Source organism: Sinocyclocheilus rhinocerous, unplaced genomic scaffold (assembly GCF_001515625.1).
Source record: "Sinocyclocheilus rhinocerous isolate Xijiao unplaced genomic scaffold, SAMN03320098_v1.1 scaffold19, whole genome shotgun sequence".
Taxonomy (NCBI): Eukaryota; Metazoa; Chordata; class Actinopteri; order Cypriniformes; family Cyprinidae; genus Sinocyclocheilus; species Sinocyclocheilus rhinocerous.
Genome location: NW_015638975.1, coordinates 1,990,651 through 2,008,294, shown reverse-complemented (window position 1 = coordinate 2,008,294; position 17,644 = coordinate 1,990,651). Strand labels below are relative to the sequence as shown.

Below are 17,644 nucleotides of genomic sequence, written 5' to 3'. Positions count from 1 at the left end.
TGTTTAAACGAGGCGTTTTAGGAGGGCGTGGACGAGTCTTAACTTTTATAAAGAATATCTCTTTGGGTTCGAGACTTTAGTCTTTGCAACTTTAGGGATCTTATCTATTCACGAACGGCTTGTAACACTCCAAAGAGAAAGGAAAACTTGAAATCGCATCATATGACCCCTTTAAGAAAGGTATTTTTATGTCCTCAGTGATAATGAATATATATTAGCGTCATAATCTGCATTTTTCATCTCGTCTTCATTATCACTATAGATATACAGTATATATATCACTATATATTATTTATTTATATTTTTAAAATATTTTTTATTGTCCAAAGGCAGATTTATATTTATTTATTATTTTTTATTATATATTGTTGATACTGCACTATCATCAACTAAAATATTTTTGTTAAAATTAAATGCAATGCTAGTGAAATTCATGAATTATTATGGCATGAATAAATTTAAAGAATATTTTCATCAAAACAAAACTATAACTAAGAAAAGTATTTTTTAAAGACATTTAAAGATTAAACTCATATTAAAATGTCCAACTGACATTGTTAGTTACAATGTTCTCCATTTTAAATGAACAGAAGTGATGATGGCATTATGATATTTTGCATAAGGCACTGTGATTGGCCTATTTTTCATTTTATAGCCACCTTTACACTGCAACCAAATTTCATTTACACAGAACCAAAGTCTAAACCCTAAGCTCATCTTTAACTTTAAAACCAGTTTTTGAGGGCTTGAAAACACTGGAATTTCCTTCCTGGAATGTGAAAATCTAGTTTGACATTATCCTTGTATGAAGAACACAGCATATATAAAAGTTATAAAAATAGCCATCTAATGGCATTGTCCAATAGCTCAGTTTACCTAAAGTGGACATCTGCTTGGTCCAGAAGCTGGCATCCCAGTTAAACTTGACTTTCAACGGGGTCCAAGCCTCTGAGAGCATCAGTGGCTCCAATAATTGCTGCATCTGAAGAGCAATCTGACAAATGAATTATAGATCAAACTTCATGATTACAGAGACACCGAGTTATAAATATCGCATGCAATTCTGGCAGTGAAACTGAAACTCTTTCTGCACTGTCTCTCTATTTTTAAGTTTGCGAGAAAATGATTAATGCTAGTTCTAAATGCAGCCTCAAAAAAGAGGTGAGGCTGCTTTAAACTAATAGAGCCGACAACTTTTTGAGACCTGCCAGAAATGTAGCAGGCAGCTGCCAAGAATCTTAACATCTGAAGCCCACTTGGACAGGAGAAAATCCTACCAGCTCTTTGCTGAATAGCAGTGGATTGCGTCTGTGGTGGGCTGTAGCCCAGGTAATGAAGTTCTGCACGTGCTCCAGCTGGCTGCACAGCTCTATGGCCCCCTGCAGCTGGTCCTCCAGACGTTGCTTGAAATCACTGGAGATACTCTGCAACAGGAAGACAACGACAAAAACGTGGATCTCCTCACTGCTTTTCCTAAGATCCCCATCTGCTTGGCAGAATCTGCCTATTTTGCATGATTCGCTCAGAAGACGTTCCGTTCCGCACGCTCCATCACCACTACATCCATGGATGTTTGGAGATGAATACGTTTGGAACGGCACAGAAAGACGGAGAGGGAAACTAGGGAAAAAGTAATTACCTCCAGTTGTTCTATTAATAGGTTGGCCCGTTTGTTAAGCTCGTTCATCATAATCATCTTACTACAAAATAATTCTCCTGATAATATATGACTTAGTTACAGCACCAATTATCGTATGTAAATCCCACATCTGGGGCATGGAAGGCTTCTTTGAATAAGCAGCATTAACACATCAGAGATTAGACTTTCTCTCCTCCACGGCCCTCTTCTTCTCTTGTCATCGTTTCACTAATGCGAGAAGTTGTAGAAAAGCCCAAGCGACTGCATCCTTCACTAACACGACAAATGTCAGAGTTGGAGGCAGCAGCCCGTACGCTCGACGTAACCCCTCCTCCATCTGTCTTTAAGCCCTCTCTTGTTTTTTTCCCTCTCTCATAATTACCTCAGGATTAAAAACACTCACCTGATAGAAGCCCAGGAGGAGAGGGTGGAATGAACCAAGCTGTGGAGAGTGTGTCTTGCAAGCATGTGTGGGTGCAGAGAGAAGGTAGGAGGTCTCAGAGACTTTAAAGGTAATCGTGTGGGCTCTACAGCGAGATGAAGAAAAATGCAACAGCCGGCTCCTTCAATTCCCCTAGCTTCTCATTAATGCCAGGTTAAGTAAATATGTGGTTGCACCCAAGCGCTTTTTTCCCTCCTTTTAATCATGTCACAGTTATGGGCTGAAGATGATACATAAAAAAATGTATCTTAGACTAATTTGCCTCTGGAGTGCCAAATCTTACAGGGAAACTGATTTTGATTGGTGTTTATCCTAGGAAGATTTATCAAAATACTGGCATCAAGAGAACTAATAATAACTTCTATCGCCTGGTTTGGTTCTCATCCAATACAGCTTGAGGAGCGGATGCTGAGCAGAGCAGGTTTGTGTGTGTGCGCGTGTTATTTTGTGGTCTTAATTGTTTCTGAGCTCACACCACTGTTGTCCTCACTTATGTCTCACCATCTGCTTGCAGAGGTGCTGTCAGCAGCTGTCAAGATGAAAACACATTACAGCTGCATAAATAGAGATGATGCTGCCTGGAATGATTCAATTTCCTCTTTCTAAATTAATATTGAGAGCGGTGGAGCTCGTTTCGATGTCGAGTTCACTGTTCTCACGCCGTCATCCACTCCAAATACACTTAAAGCACAAGCACAACATGAGCAAAGTGAGCAAATGTTTGAACTGATACCAGAGATTTCAAGTGTTTTTAAAGGAAACCATTTTTGAGGGGGTGAATTAGAATAAGAAATATCTATTGTGTTTAATTGTTTCAGCTTATTTTAATTGTTGTTGGTTTTTTTTCTTAATTTAAATCATTAAGTCATCTTTAGTCCCCCTTAGAAGTTTGCTGAAGCCCCCTAGTGGGTCCCGGCCCCCTGTTTGTGAGCCACTGTCATGGAGAGACTACATGGAATATCTGTACTTCATAAACTCATTTGCTGCACTGCAGGACAATTGAAATGACTTGTACAAATGCTACTAGATGATTAATAATAGTCATGGTTAATAATAGTTTAAAAAAATGACCTGTCACTTCGCTGAAAATGTATACTTTCCATTCATTCATTCATATAAGTTTTGACCTAAAATCTTGACACTGAAAAACAAATGATCAACTACCAAAATGAAAGTCAGTATACTGTAAGGACCCCACACTTGAGCCCTCTCCAATGCTTCAGCACATTTGCAGTGCTGCTCGATGGCCTTTTCATCTGCTAGGACTTGTGGTGTGGACCAGTTAATGGCGTGGTTGACATGCAACCTTTGCAAGCACTAAAGAGCGCCAGGCCTGAGGATTGTGGTCAGTATCGAGCACGATGAGAGCAAAGGTATTGCTTTGCAAAGGACAGATAAACAACGACACATTAATGAAACTCACCCTGTCATCTTCGATGCGAGCAACGATAGGCTGCAATTCAATCATGGGCTGGTTGCTGGTTTCTGTGGTCGTCTGCACTTGAGCCTGATTGCGGACCTGTGGCAGCTCTCTGTCTGGTGATGCTTCTTGCCCTGTAGCTGCTTCGGGTGCAGATGTGTGCCCTCTTTCACAGGGAGGCTGGCCTGGTGCAGCATTTCTCCCGTCCACGGCAGCCTGGTTGGAATTAGCAGGGAGCGGCTCGGACAACGGGTGGTTGTTGGCTCCGACAGGCTGTCGAGGTGAAGCGGAGCTGGTTCCATGCTGGACGGGGTCAGATCCAGGGTGAGAGGTGGAATGCTGTAGAGGCTGAGCTCCAGGTGGATGCACCAGGACAGATGCATCAGCCTCCCAGCAGCTGTGAAGAGATGGCGGGGAGCTCCGCCTGGCGGCCTGTGGACACTGGGAAGGGAATTTATCCAAAGGGACGGATTGAGTAGGTCTGCAGTGAAGACAGCAGAGCTGGGGCTGGCAGAAGGTCTGGCAGGCGCAGCCAGGTTCCCGCACAGCATGGCACAGAGGAGGCATTGCTATGCATGGGACAGTCTGGGGTTGCAGGATACTGGGATGACCCACAACCTCTGGGTATGAACGACTTCCACCTTCAACAACCAGCTGACCTAAAGCAAGAAGGAATCATTGCTGTGCTTGTGCAGCAACAGATATTCCTAATTTTTCTTCTTCTGCACTAGTAACACTAGTTATCGTGTAACACTAATCTTGTGCTAGTGGCAAAAACATTAAAGGGGTCATATGACGTTGCTAAAAAAGAACATTATTTTGTGTATTTGGTGTAATGAAATGTGTTTATGCGGTTTAAGGTTAAAAAAACACATTATTTTCCACATACTGTACATTATTGTTTCTCCTTTATGCCCCGCCTTTCTGAAACGCGTTGATTTTTACAAAGCTCATCGGTCTGAAAAAGCGAGGTGTGCTCTGATTGGCCAGCTATCCACTGCGTTGTGATTGGCCGAATACGTCAAGCGTGAGACGGAAATGTTACGCCCCTCACCATATTGTGATGATGCCCTGTCAGGCCGGAGCGATGATTCAAAAACATGAAAACCCATTATAAACGAGGCATTCATTGCATCCAGTGGGGACATAATTATGGATTATAATGACTTATACTGTCTTTTTAGGCATTGCGTATCGCGCTGCGTAAACATAAAACCATGTCTGCATTTGTGAACGGAGAAATTACAAACAACAAGCACTACTCTACACTGCCCAAAAAACTCGCTTTAAAACTAGGGAAAAAGTAATTACCTCCACTTGTTCTATTAATAGGTTGGCCCGTTTGTTAAGCTCGTTCATCATAATCATCTTAGCCATTTTTATCTGGTTCTCTGCCTTCCTCTGCGTGATCTTTATACCATGGAGCCTGGACAAATGGAAAGAAAAACGAACAGGGAGATGGGTGAGGGAGGATAAACAAACCGATATGACCGGTACATCTGGATGCCTGAACATCTGCCGAAATCATTCAAGGGAAGCAATGGATCTTGTCAACGTCATTATGCTTTACATAAACTATGCTTGCCATCTTAAGAATCCCAGCTGTTCACATTTCAGATGAGTAATGGACACGCTTTGTTTAACTAGCATTAACGCTAACATTAGCAGCATCGTGGAGGTGGAATAGGTGGGATTTCGTCTCACCTGCCCTGGATCTGTTTAGCGGTGCTCTCCACAGCAGATCTCTTCTCCTCTACTCGGGCCATGAGGTTCTGCAGGAGCCAGCGCTGGTCTTGCAGAGCCTTCCCAACGTGCACCAGTCTAAAGATAAGAAACCAGCAGCCAGTGAAACACCTTTGACTTTTAACGTTTACACACAACACGCTCGATAGCATATTTGTTGATACGTGAGAAAGTGGCCACCTGTTCTGTTTGCATCTTTGCGCATGTGTTTAGGAAAGCGTATGAGAGAGAGAGAGAGTGTTTGCATGTGTACAAGAGCATTGTGAACGTGGCCTTGCGTGGCAGTGAGTGTGTGTCCTCTATGCATACCGATGGTCTTTGTGGGCTGACAAGTGACAGATGCTGCAGGCCATGAGGTCGCACGTTTCACACAGGAGTTCCAGAGGCTCCTGTTTATGGAGAGGACACATGACAACTGCATGCCCGCAGCAACCGGCTCCTGAGACACGCAACACAACAGAAGAGAGGAAATGAGGCCTAATTAGCCGATTCCCATTAAGAACACATTATCTGTAATCAAGCATCAAATATTTAAAAGAAATGTTACAATGGAAAAATGCAGGAAAACAAATGTGTTAATATGGCCATGTGGAATCTCTCAGAGTTCTGCAGGTTTAATGAGGCTTTAAGTATGCTCGAATCATTTTGACCAATATAGCGCGAAAGTCCTGGCTTGGCCTCTGTGAGTCACTCTCTATTCTAGCTAGCTTCATTTATTTTTAGTGGAGAAACAAAGCACATCAAAATCCTTATAAATAATTCTGGACGTATAAATGCATCATTTTTCCAGCAAAAGAAAAACAGACACAAATGGAACACAGCAGAGCTTTGATCAATCAGTTAATGTCTCATTAAAAGCCCTGCCAATATGAGGAATGTAACTCTACATGTGCATTTGAAGAGCCAAATAAAGTAACAGATACTGCTTTCACGTGTGCCTTCAGAATGGCCCACATTTCACACACACACCTTGCACTGGACATTTAAAAAAATATCACATCAGAATGCTAAGTTTACATGATCATGCAAACTACATAAATAGACAGGTTTTTAACTGTTTTATTTTATTTTAAATTTATTTTTAAAATATCACATCAGAATGCCAAGTTTACATGATCATGCAAACTACATAGACAGGTTTTTAACTATTTTATTTTAAATAAATTTTTAAAATTTCACATCAGAATTCTAAGTTTAAATGATCATGTGAACTACATACACAGACAAGTTTTAACTACGTATTATTTTATTATATTTTATATATTTTTTTATTTATATTATTATAATTAGTTTTTGCTTTTGAAGAGCCAAATAAAATAATAGATATGGATTTCATGTATGAATGAATTTAAAAATATCAGAAAAATGAAAAAAAAACAAATCTGAAAACCTACAGACAAGTTTTAACAATTTCATTTTATTTTACTTAAATAATTATAATTATTTTGTTACTTTTTATTATTTAAAAATTATTATTTTTTCAATAAAATTAAAGTTAAATGACAATGCATTCATATTTTATTTTTATTAAAAATACAATAAATTCAAATTAAATTATTTTATTTTAAATCTAAACCTATTTGTTTCTGTTTTAGATATACAAATAAACCCCAAAAGAAAACACCAGAGATGCCTGGCGAGGTTTTGAAATTTTTTTCCAGAAATGAGTTTCTTTGAATAAAGACATCTGCATTAACCTGGGCTGAAGCAAAAGGCGTAAACAAATAAATCAAACATTCTCATTTCCATTCCATTGTAGCAAAAATCCTAATCTAAATAAACCATTATTACTTGAATAGTCCCTTTGCATACATAATTCTGTGAGCAGAGAGAGTTAGTCAGGCAGAATGCAGAACTCCATTAGAAATGAAGGACCTCAACCGACAGCACCTGTCACACTGGATATACAGTCTGTCAATCAGAAGCGCCGGTAGTGTAGGGTAGACAGAGACACAATGACACATTGCACAGGGAGAGATGTGTTAAAGTACGAGACCACAGGCTCCAACACTGAAGAGCTCCCACTGCCTCAGTGCATACTGGTGACCGACCACATCCTGCTTCACACCCGCACTTCTGTTTCTCTCACACTCTACCACTCTTTCTTTTTCTTTTGTTCTTTTATCACTCCATCTCTCATTTTCTGTGAGGACTTGTGGTGTCATTATCATACGTTAAGTGGATTTCCGAGCATCTTGAGAGAAAGCTCAGGAGTATCGATAAAAGAAAGCTAGCATCGGACAGGCTGGCCAAATTTGTGCTGCGTTTGCTGAGGGAGAATCAGTTTTAGAAAGTGGGTCACATAAAAAAATACAACACCACAATACATCACAGGATAATTATTCACACTTATTATAAAATGCATTATTCATCGAGTTAAAGAAGAGGGTTCAAAAAATATGGTGCGGAGCTGATAATGTCCAGTGGCCAAGAGCAGAAATGTGCAAGCAAACAGCCGACCTGAGCTAAAAGAGGAAAGTAATAACAGATCGGTAAAAGAAAGACGCTCTTGCCTATTTCAGACGGTGATGGAGGGTCTCGCGGCTGGTGCTGCAGGTCAAAGGGTTGAGTGGAGCTTCTTTCATGCTGATGCAAGTCTGTGCACTGGAAACACAGCCACTTGTTGCAGAAGGTGCACAAGCTCTGTGCCATCCTGGGCTCTGAACACTCAGAACAGCACTGCAGATACATTTCAAATAAATTTGATTCTTTTGCATTCCAATAGAACAGGATTTGCTGACACATCTGTCAGCCACAAATGAGTAGGCGTCTTACCTCCACAACAACTAATCTAGCAGGCATAAACTGAAGCAGCATCTTTAAATATCTCAAGTAGCACTTCAAAATATCAAAAGACATTTTGAAATCTGAAAACCATGAAAAGTTTTTTTTATGTTGTCAGTTAACGTTGTTTCGACCCCGTTGACTTTCAATATATATCTTCTTTTGTGCTCCACGGATATAAAAGAAGGTCATACAGGTTTGTTTTTTTTGGATGAATTATCACTTTCAACTACTCAAGCTGTCCACTGGGACGTAATATTCATAAGCCAAGCACTGTTGTCATGAAAAACAATATAAAGTATTCATTCTGAACCCTGCACTTGCTGTGCTTTAATGACTCAATAGAAAGCAAAGCCGCCTGTTCAAAGGACGCCAAAAATATTTGCATTTGCATTTCGCATTATTATTCCCAAAAAGCATAACTGGCGAAACAATAACACATCATGCGTCATCTGTGTGTCACAAGAAGCTGCAGTTCGCTGATTACCTCGGTGTCAAATCAAAGACAATTAAAATCTCACAGATTCGAGCTTGCAAAATCATCCTAAAGATTGAGTGCAGAAACGTCTTACCTTCTCCATGCCGATGGCAGGATATGGATTCCTCTGCGTGTGCGCGTGAGAACGATTGTGATATCCAGCAGAGCAGCTCTCGCAGCAAGGACACGGCAAGCCTCTGACACAGCTAGAGCTCCACACCACACTGTGACAGCTCTACCTGCGGCAGGAAGTAGTGCACACTGCACACTTTAACCCCAGCGGAGTAGACTCCTGAGTGTGCCCTCAGCCGTGGCCGGCGCGTAGCTCTCCTCATTGGCTTCCTTCAGCTGCTCGGATCCCGAATCCTTCCCTCTGACAGCCACCATGATCTTTCTTCTTAAATAAGCCTGTTCATAATAATTGGGAATTAGGGAGGGCTGATAATTATTTTTTTTTCTGGGACAAAATATCCCCGGCAGCCCTTGTTGCCAAAAATGGAAGGGGAGAGGTGCCAGATGACCTACAATATTTAAGAGAATCGCGCGGAGGAGCGCAGGCGAAGGGTGTGAGATGGATGGGGGATGAGGGAACACGTTGGTGCCCTCCTTCCACGCTTCCTTAGATCAGCACTAGTAAGGGACAGGTCCCTCCGGACCGGGCCCGCTCCCACGTAACACGCTGAAACCGGGTCAGCCTTCTCCAGGAGCAGATGGGAATTGAGATGTGCTCGCACAATGCCCTGCAAAGCGTGAAATCAATTATGATCCTATCACACTTGCTCCTTTCGAAAGAATTTGGAGGCATGACTTCCTCAAAGTCTTTCGCAGGTAGATGTTCAACAACCGATGCATAAGGCAGGTGGGCGGGCAAACGGGATTGGAGGAAACTAATGAAACCCGAACTGACATCGGTGTCGTGCGGATCCCCTCTATTAAAAGCACCTCTACCACCGTGAGTCTGCCTGACAACAACCCTTGCAGCCTGACCTACAAATCTGACAACTCTCTCTTCCTCTAGAGCTGCTCATGGGAGCTTAAAACCATCCCATTCCCCATTGTGTACCCACAGACCCACTTTAAAACACAATTAGTCTACCCAGCTAGTCTTTCTCTTGTTCTTCGGGCAGACAGGCATGTCTGCGTCTCCCTCCTTGCCTTCCATGCCACTCCATTTGGCTTTTAAAACAAAAAGCTCACGCACTCTCTCTCTCTCTCTCTCACTCTTTGGTCCTACTACAAAAGATGACTCCTTTTCTCCAGTAAGTGGATTCAGCACGAGTATCTTTCTGCCTGAGCAAGCACAGTCATCTCTAGAGGAAGTACATTAATAGAAACTTGAGAGGAGGTTCCTCCCCTGGAAGAACACCTTAGTAACATCCATTAACATCATTGGTTATGAGATCATGACAGGGGAATGGCAGATTTTCCCATAGCAGATGGTAATGGCTCAGTACAGATTATTCAATTCATTACGTCTTCACTCATTACAAGTGAATGTTTATTATAGCCAATTATCGGTTTGGAGATTGAAGTCCTAACATGCACAGAGAAAAGGCCTTTTCTTGGTAATCTGAAAGAATGAAGTATAGCAAAATGGTAATCAGTCATGTCCTTAATATAAGTGATACGAACTTAATCTAATGTTTAAATTACCATTGGGCCTCTGAGATGATTATTTCCTTTTCATGTGTAAATATGCAGTCATTTGTCTAGTGAGACAGAATATTTGATTGTAGCATAGTGCAATGATGTGATGTCCCATTAAACAAGCTACAAATAACCAGTTGTCAGTCACATGATTTAGTGCGAAAAAAAAAAAAGATGTAATAAAAAAGTGATCATGCACTGGGAAGAAAGATTTCAAAAGGAGTCAGTATCATTCTAACAGGTGAAAAGGAAACACTGAAAACATAACGTGAACATTTACATAACAAATAATGAAATATAAAACATTTTGAGATAAAATGGAATGAAAGAAAATGGAGATGAGCAGAGATAAGTGTGCCCAGATTAAGAGAAATTACTGTAGGCTACCTATGATAAACTACCATAAAGACAAGTTTCTAGACATCAACTCAGTGCACATGAGTAATATATATATATATATATATATACATACACTACAAATAAAGTAACTCTTTAGCAACAAAGGAAGTAAAAACTTTTCGGGATGGCGGGATGGGTGGTTCTAGTAAATGTACATTTTCATACAAGTATATATTTTTTAATACAAGTAGAGATAGGCCTATAATAAGTATTTAGTTTTATAATGGCTTTCACACATGAGTTTAGAATGTAAGTCACAGCGCGTATGTAATCGATGCTAAAACACAAAAATTGCGTTCGCCTAAAGGAGGTAACCATAACAACACTATGCTGCGCACACGTATTCCAGTACGGTAAATTATGGGTTATGATTAAGCTACTTCGACAGACTACTACTTCGATCCACAAGTCATAGAGGATAACTTTATAGACCAACAGAAATATACCAGCAGAAAAAACGATTCTAGCGTTAGTTTGAAAAAGAACCCTAACCCAAATTACAGCTTGCGTTGCAAGACGAACCTGAATTACCGCCCCCAATAAATGACCTTTTACATTTAGGTTGCATTAAACAATTTAACAGACGTAAGTGGTCAAATTCATACTTGCACAGAAAGCTAGACGCAGTATAATTTGCACAAATAGGACAATCAATCAGAAAGGTTGAAATCAATCTGACTGCATAGATCTTTACCTTCAATTTTAAACTGTAAATTACAGTAACTGGAGTCACATATGAATGGCAAATAACTATTGAGTGAAACAAATTCTTGTTAATGAATTCTGCAGACATAGAGTGATAAAAGGTTGTTTCTTTAAAATTCCTCCAATTATTCACTTTACCTCGCATTATTTAGGCTACTTTAAAAATACAACAAAATAATTCAAAGAATTGTCCAGGCAACTCCATAGAAATACTTAATAAAAACGAACACTGAGGAAACATACGAACGCTTTAAATAGTTCAATGACATGATACGATACACGTATGCACATGCGTAAGCTGCAACATGTCAAAATGCGCACTGTTTTTGGATGCTTCTCGCACACCTCACAGATGGGATGGGACTCCACAAAATCCTGCACAAACTGCTCACATACGTGGTTTAGCGCAATATAGATCGTTACTTAGCATAACCACACACCGACGATGTCAAATGAAATAGTGATGAACGCAAGCACACATAATGAGTTTGAACCGCACCTTGCTTCTCTTGAAGAGGCACAAATCCAAAAAACATCCTCCTCCTCCTCCTCCTCCTCCTCCTCCTCTTCGGCGGCTGGAAGCTTACAGCGATTTCAGCAATGCTTCAGTGACTAAATAGCTTCCTATCACCATATCCTTTAAAGTCTTTCTACACCCGGAGACTATATTTCTTACACGCGTTTGATTTTATTCCCTCTATCGTTCAACTGTCAAAAGGCAAAAATTGTACATGCATCTATAGTGTAGATGCACAAGTTTCATTGTGCGGTCTCCAGGAGATGTGTGGAAGATGTCGCCACGTAATCAAAGTTACAACGAAAGCGAGCGCATTATCAATCCTGTCCTTCACCTCCTGTATTTCTTCGTGATACGCATCCTGCGTTGCGCACTAAAGTTCTTTACCTTTAAATGTCGCTTGCATCCAATCCAGCAGATGTCGCCTTTGTATCAGTTTTCTTGTACTACAGGTGAGCGAATAAAGTTTATGGATGCACGATTTCCCATTTTACCGCACGTTAAATTGATTTACTTTCAGCAACAGACAGTATGCGTTCAGTTGCTTGTCTAGAATAATGAATCACATTATTGTTAGGGTTAGTTAAAAAAAATGATATCAGTTTAGAGAGTATAATATTGTTAGGGTTAGATAAAGATGTTTATATCAGTTTCATGTGTTTAAAATCTCAAAAGCCAAAATCCCGTCAAATTGGAAAAGCCAAAAGTGTTTTATCAGGGTCACTATAATTGCCATTTTTATCCATAAATATATGTATAGCTAATACAGTGTTTCAGAGTGTTAAAAATATTATTTATTAGTAGGCCTATTTGTATGATTTAGTATTTGGTATGCAATTATATGTATTCTATGGTATCCACTTCAACAGCTTTTATAACTGAACTGTCATATTTTTCGTGGTAGTGCTACGAGACACCTTTGTTGTGGCACTTATGGAGAAAGATGTCGGTTCTGCACTTGCTCTCTCTTCAATACCTGCCAATGGGGAGTGGACTGCGACTTAGATTGCATTAAAATATTTATGAATGCAAAATATTTTATATAGAATTGTAGTTTTTTAGAAATTTATTGGATGTTTGGGACAACAACAAAAAAAAACTTCAAACTTGCTCAGTTTAAAGAGAGGTTTTTGGAAACAAAGGAAATAAGACAAGACAGAATAAATGGTAACTTCTTTCTAGAAAATTATATTATTTTAAATGTAATTTAAGCAATTTTCTTGTTCATTTAAAATGTTATGCATAGAAAAGAATATTGCATTTTATGCAATGAACAAAGTCTGCCGAAGGCTTGTTGAATAAGGATCTTGCTCTCAACTCAAACATTTTGAGTTCAGGTCAACAAATAAAAATAGAATTTTTGGGATGACTGCAAACTCCATTTCCATTATCTGTGTTCTCCAGACACTGGCTATGGATTGAAATACACATATGACCAATTCAGGAGTTGTATATTTGTTTCTTTAATATAGCAAAAATGTGTCAAGTTTCAAAACATTCCCAGTGTATTATTCATTACTGCTATTTTAAACACGGAAAGGCCAGACTAAAAGGATAGGAATATCTTCACTGAACAGATAGTCACAGCAAGCTAGGGTCTGCTTCTATGGTCCTAAACATTTTGGGACAAAGTAGTTCATTAAAGCAGAATGAGAAATTAACAGAAAAACTTTATTGATTTTTTTTAATTAAACATTGTAAATAAGGTAATTATACTCTTCATGTGTTAATAAATGCACAAAATACAGTTCATGGAGAAATTCTAGCATTAAATACTACACACCCACTGTACATCCACCTGTCAAGTTTCCATTCATACATCTCATCCAGCTCAACACAGTTAACTCTAAAGGTGGAGGCTATACTGCAATATAACCATTCATACTCTCAGTACCATACTATTATTTCTCTAGTTTCATATACAAAGTACCAGGAAAGGTAACAACAGAGCTACATGTGAGATTAACAGCACAGCTTTCATAAATATGTACAAAAATATGAACGTCAGAGTCAACACAACAGGCACATCTTAACATACGTGACTTAGCCGTGTTAGGTCTTCAGATGTAGCATTTGTAGAAAATGTCCACAGTTTTTGGTTTCACAATAACGTGTTTCTAGTTCTTTTTATGAAGGAACTTCATTTTATTTCCTGAAAAAGGATGACATTTTGATGTATCAAGTTGATATGCAGTGTCTGATATGCCTTTTTATAAACAAGCTTTGTACTTACATATGTCGACTACCGGACAAAAGTTTGGAACATTTAAGATTTTTCAATGTTTCTGTAATAAGTCCCTTACACTCATTAAGGCTGCATTTATTTGATCGAAAGCACAGTAAAAACAGCAATATTGTGAAATATTATTAAAATTTTAAAAGAACTGCTTCTAATATTTTAATATACTTTAAAATGTAAATTATTCCTGTGATGCCAAAATTGAATTTGCAGCAACCATCACTTCAGTCTTCAGTGTCACATGAAAGTAGAAATAGAAAGATGGAATAGAAAGTTCAAAAGAACAACATATATGAGAAATAAAAATATTTTGTAAAAATTATAAATGTCTTTACTGTCACTTTTTGATCAATTTTGTGTGCCCTTGCTGAATAAAAGTATTAATTAATTTATTTTTTATTAAATTAAATCTTATTTACCCCAGACTTTTGAATGGTAGTATATCAGTTTGCCACAAAAATATTAAGCACAACTGTTTTCAACATTAGTAATAACAAGAAATGTTTCTTGAGCACCAAATCATCATATTAGAATGGTTTCTGAAGGATCATGTGTCGCTGAAGCCTGGAGTGATGCTAAAATCACTGAAATAGATGCTGAAAATTCAACTTTACCAATACAGGATTAAATTACACAATAAAATATATAAAAATAGAAACCGGTACTTTTAAATTGCAACTATATTTCACAATATTACTGTTTTTACAATATTTTTGATCAAATAAATCCAGCATTGGTGAGCATAAGAGACTTCAAAAGCAATCACATTTTTTTAATAATTCCAAAAGTTTGACAGGTAGTGAATGTGTCGCATAACTGCTGTACTATACTCACCTAAACCCTTCAGAAATTTGTTGACTCCACTCTGTTCTGTGTCTGGTAACTCCTCCAGATACTGTTCCACCCTCTGCTCAAACAGACCTGTTTAAGAAAAGAATAAATTAAATAAACAATAAAAATTAATTAAATGACTTCATATCAATAGATCATAGATTACTATTAATAATGCCTATTACAAAAAAACAAAAACAAAAAACGTTATGCTTCTGTCAAAAGCATTGTTTTTGGTCACCAGAAGGTGGCAGTAAAGATCTGACTTCCAACATAAAAGTTTCCTCCACCCCATCTCAGAAAGACCCACACAAGTAGCATATCATTATGCTGGGTGTGGGTTTCAAATTACGCTTATATGAGCCTGAGGCTAATAGGACAGACACCATGTTTTATGGGAAGCCATTTTCTTTAATTGACCAAGCATGGTTTACCTTTGGCCCTGCATTTCCTCATCTCCCTATCCTGGATGAATCCAGCAAACATCTGAGACTCCATGAAGACCCCCAGGAATCGCCGGATGCTCTTAGAAGCCACCGACTTGCGGAAGGCTTCGCGCTGGAAGATGCGCTCCCCTCTTTCGCCCTGGGTAAGAAACAGCGAATAGTGGCCAACAGTCTCCAGGAAAAAGCGGATGAAGGCCTCTGATACCACACTGTTCAAAGAGGTGGTGCACTCTGGGAAATATCAGAAACGTTTATTAGAAAATATGCTAGAGCAACTAAACCAGCCATTTATATTTGATCAAGCATCAACAAAAAATATGAAATATGATTAGATTTGGTGATGGTGGATAAACAACAAAGGCTTTGAATAGGAAATTAAATACAGTGAAGCCAGATGTCGTGCTTTACAGTCAGAGCATGTTTCATGATGCACAGTAAGTCCATTGTAAACAGATGGGCAAGGCCAAGACGTCAGGCTTTTCACCTTCATCTGATTCGCTGTCGGAGTCTTGACTGATGATGTCGTTCCTCTGTTCGAGAGACTGCTCCAGAGCAGCTTGCAGTTTGCGTGGTAATAGAGAGGCCTCGTCATCCATCTGTATACAGGAAGAGTATGAAGATTAACATTGTAACAACGTTCAGTGATTCATAACATGACACAGCCAGCTTGTTTGTATTACGGTTGTTCTCAGATCTTAATGACGACGACACGCAATTAGCTGCGCTAGAGCCATGGGAGAGTTTGTCAAACTTTGTGGGCAGACGAACCTGTCTGATGAAGCGGTCCGTTCCAAGATCGACCATTAAAGCCTGAAACGTAAAGAGAAACAGATCTCAAACATTAAGTAGCATCATTCTGTTTAATCACACTATACTCAGTTGTTTTGGGAGGTTCGTACGTCACAGTATTTCCACAAGTTGATCCACAACAGATGGAGCCTGACATCCATTTAAAAACGCACTGTTAACAACGACAAGCAGCACAATTTGGTGTGCTTCCAGATGTCTTCACTGCAAAGGGTCACCCCTTATGGCCATTACAAGTGCACTTATGTCTAAAAAGTACTAAAGACGACTTCTGCCAAACGCACTAAATGCCAAACACTCAGTAGGGACCAAACTTCAGCCCTGTGGCCAAGCTGGCAGTGTCCTATGGGCAGCTGGGAACAACAACACTCTCCCGGTTGGGAAAGTTTAGAAGGGAGAAAGGCAACAGCCTGGCCAGGAATGCTGAGCTAGGCTTATGAAGCTGACGCCTCATTCAAGGCTCATACACAAAAACTGGCCCACGTTCTGGGCATGTTATTATACTTAGTATGTTTCTCACTCATTTCAACAGTTTTCTGAATCTGGGAAAATGACTTTAGCCCCTTATTCTACTACATAAGGGTTCAATGTTCAGGCAGATTATTAGAGTAAGAGCAACTGTTAAGGAGAGCAGCCAATGTGACTATATTCACAGGAATTCAAAGTCACATCTTGCAGAATAATAGCCTCCAAGAGCTAGGAAAAATGCTTGAAACTTTGAAATAAAAAGTAAGTCTTTGTGGTTATGAATTTAGGTTTTTCTACACGAGTTCTCTCCCTGGATCTAATGACTGTTTATCAGTCAAACCAGTTTAATTTAGGTGGGTACAAAGCCAAGCACATGTTGTACACACTTGACAAAGTGTCCTATTACAACAAACAAGATGGGTGACAACAGCATAGCTGGGAGTTAGTGACAAGAGATATCAAGTACCTCCTCCACTGGCAGCTCCTTGATCTTTGGCAGTGAGCTGGACAGAATCCCGACTAGGAAGGGCGTGGGACAGCAGACGATGTCCACCATGGAGGTGGGCAGCACAGGGATGAAGGTGTGCTGCCAGGAGAACGGGTAGAGCAAAGCCACCACCGCATGAACGCAGCTAGAAAGAGTACTGTAGGGAAAGAGAAAGGCACACAGTCAATCAAAACCTAGCTTTTACAAAATCTCACATGCTTTTTTAGCAAATCCTGTTGTGGAAAAAGTATATTGAGCCCAGATTTTCCAGTTGATTTTGGCTTTAGCAAGGGGACAATGGAATCTGAGATTATGAGAGCAACACAAGAAAATAGCCAGTGGCGGTGCTATTCAAATGATCTCCTCTAATATTATTTGCATTGTGACAGTGGCATTCAAGATACCAGTTACATAAAACCCTCTGGAGATAATGATAGCTTGGAGTGGTAAAACACATCATAAAAATCACTGATATGATCATTTTCACAAATGGTGTATTATATCCTGTGCATTTATATTATATACTACATATTCTGCCATCTAATGTATACATTTTAGAAGGTTTGTGTCATATCAAATGGTCTACTTAACA

At 39.4% G+C, this 17,644-nt stretch overlaps 2 protein-coding genes across 4 annotated transcripts in view; both read right to left on the bottom strand.

The window, feature by feature from the left end:
* The window catches only part of LOC107750616 (tripartite motif-containing protein 66-like), a 21,482-nt gene extending 9,344 nt beyond the window's left edge, over positions 1-12,138 (bottom strand). The window contains exons 1-7 of the mRNA XM_016566105.1: positions 11,757-12,138; positions 8,601-8,914; positions 7,758-7,923; positions 5,554-5,683; positions 5,206-5,322; positions 4,813-4,927; positions 3,505-4,164 (exon numbers count right to left, since the gene is read on the bottom strand). Of these exons, the coding sequence (XP_016421591.1) occupies positions 3,505-4,164; positions 4,813-4,927; positions 5,206-5,322; positions 5,554-5,683; positions 7,758-7,923; positions 8,601-8,609 (1,197 nt within the window). The 5' untranslated portion in view covers positions 8,610-8,914; positions 11,757-12,138. The remainder of the gene's footprint in view (positions 1-3,504; positions 4,165-4,812; positions 4,928-5,205; positions 5,323-5,553; positions 5,684-7,757; positions 7,924-8,600; positions 8,915-11,756) is intronic.
* Positions 12,139-13,424: 1,286 nt separating this feature from the next.
* The window catches only part of LOC107750539 (suppression of tumorigenicity 5 protein-like), a 51,939-nt gene continuing 47,719 nt past the window's right edge, over positions 13,425-17,644 (bottom strand). For 2 of the 3 annotated variants that reach the window (XM_016565971.1, XM_016565970.1), the window contains exons 15-20: positions 17,032-17,209; positions 16,059-16,100; positions 15,775-15,886; positions 15,279-15,521; positions 14,848-14,934; positions 13,425-13,926 (exon numbers count right to left, since the gene is read on the bottom strand). In XM_016565971.1, coding sequence (XP_016421457.1) covers positions 13,892-13,926; positions 14,848-14,934; positions 15,279-15,521; positions 15,775-15,886; positions 16,059-16,100; positions 17,032-17,209 — 697 coding nt within the window. In that variant the 3' untranslated portion in view covers positions 13,425-13,891. Of the gene's footprint in view, positions 13,927-14,165; positions 14,243-14,847; positions 14,935-15,278; positions 15,522-15,774; positions 15,887-16,058; positions 16,101-17,031; positions 17,210-17,644 lie in introns of those variants that run through there. The other variant, XM_016565972.1, reaches the window with a different exon arrangement.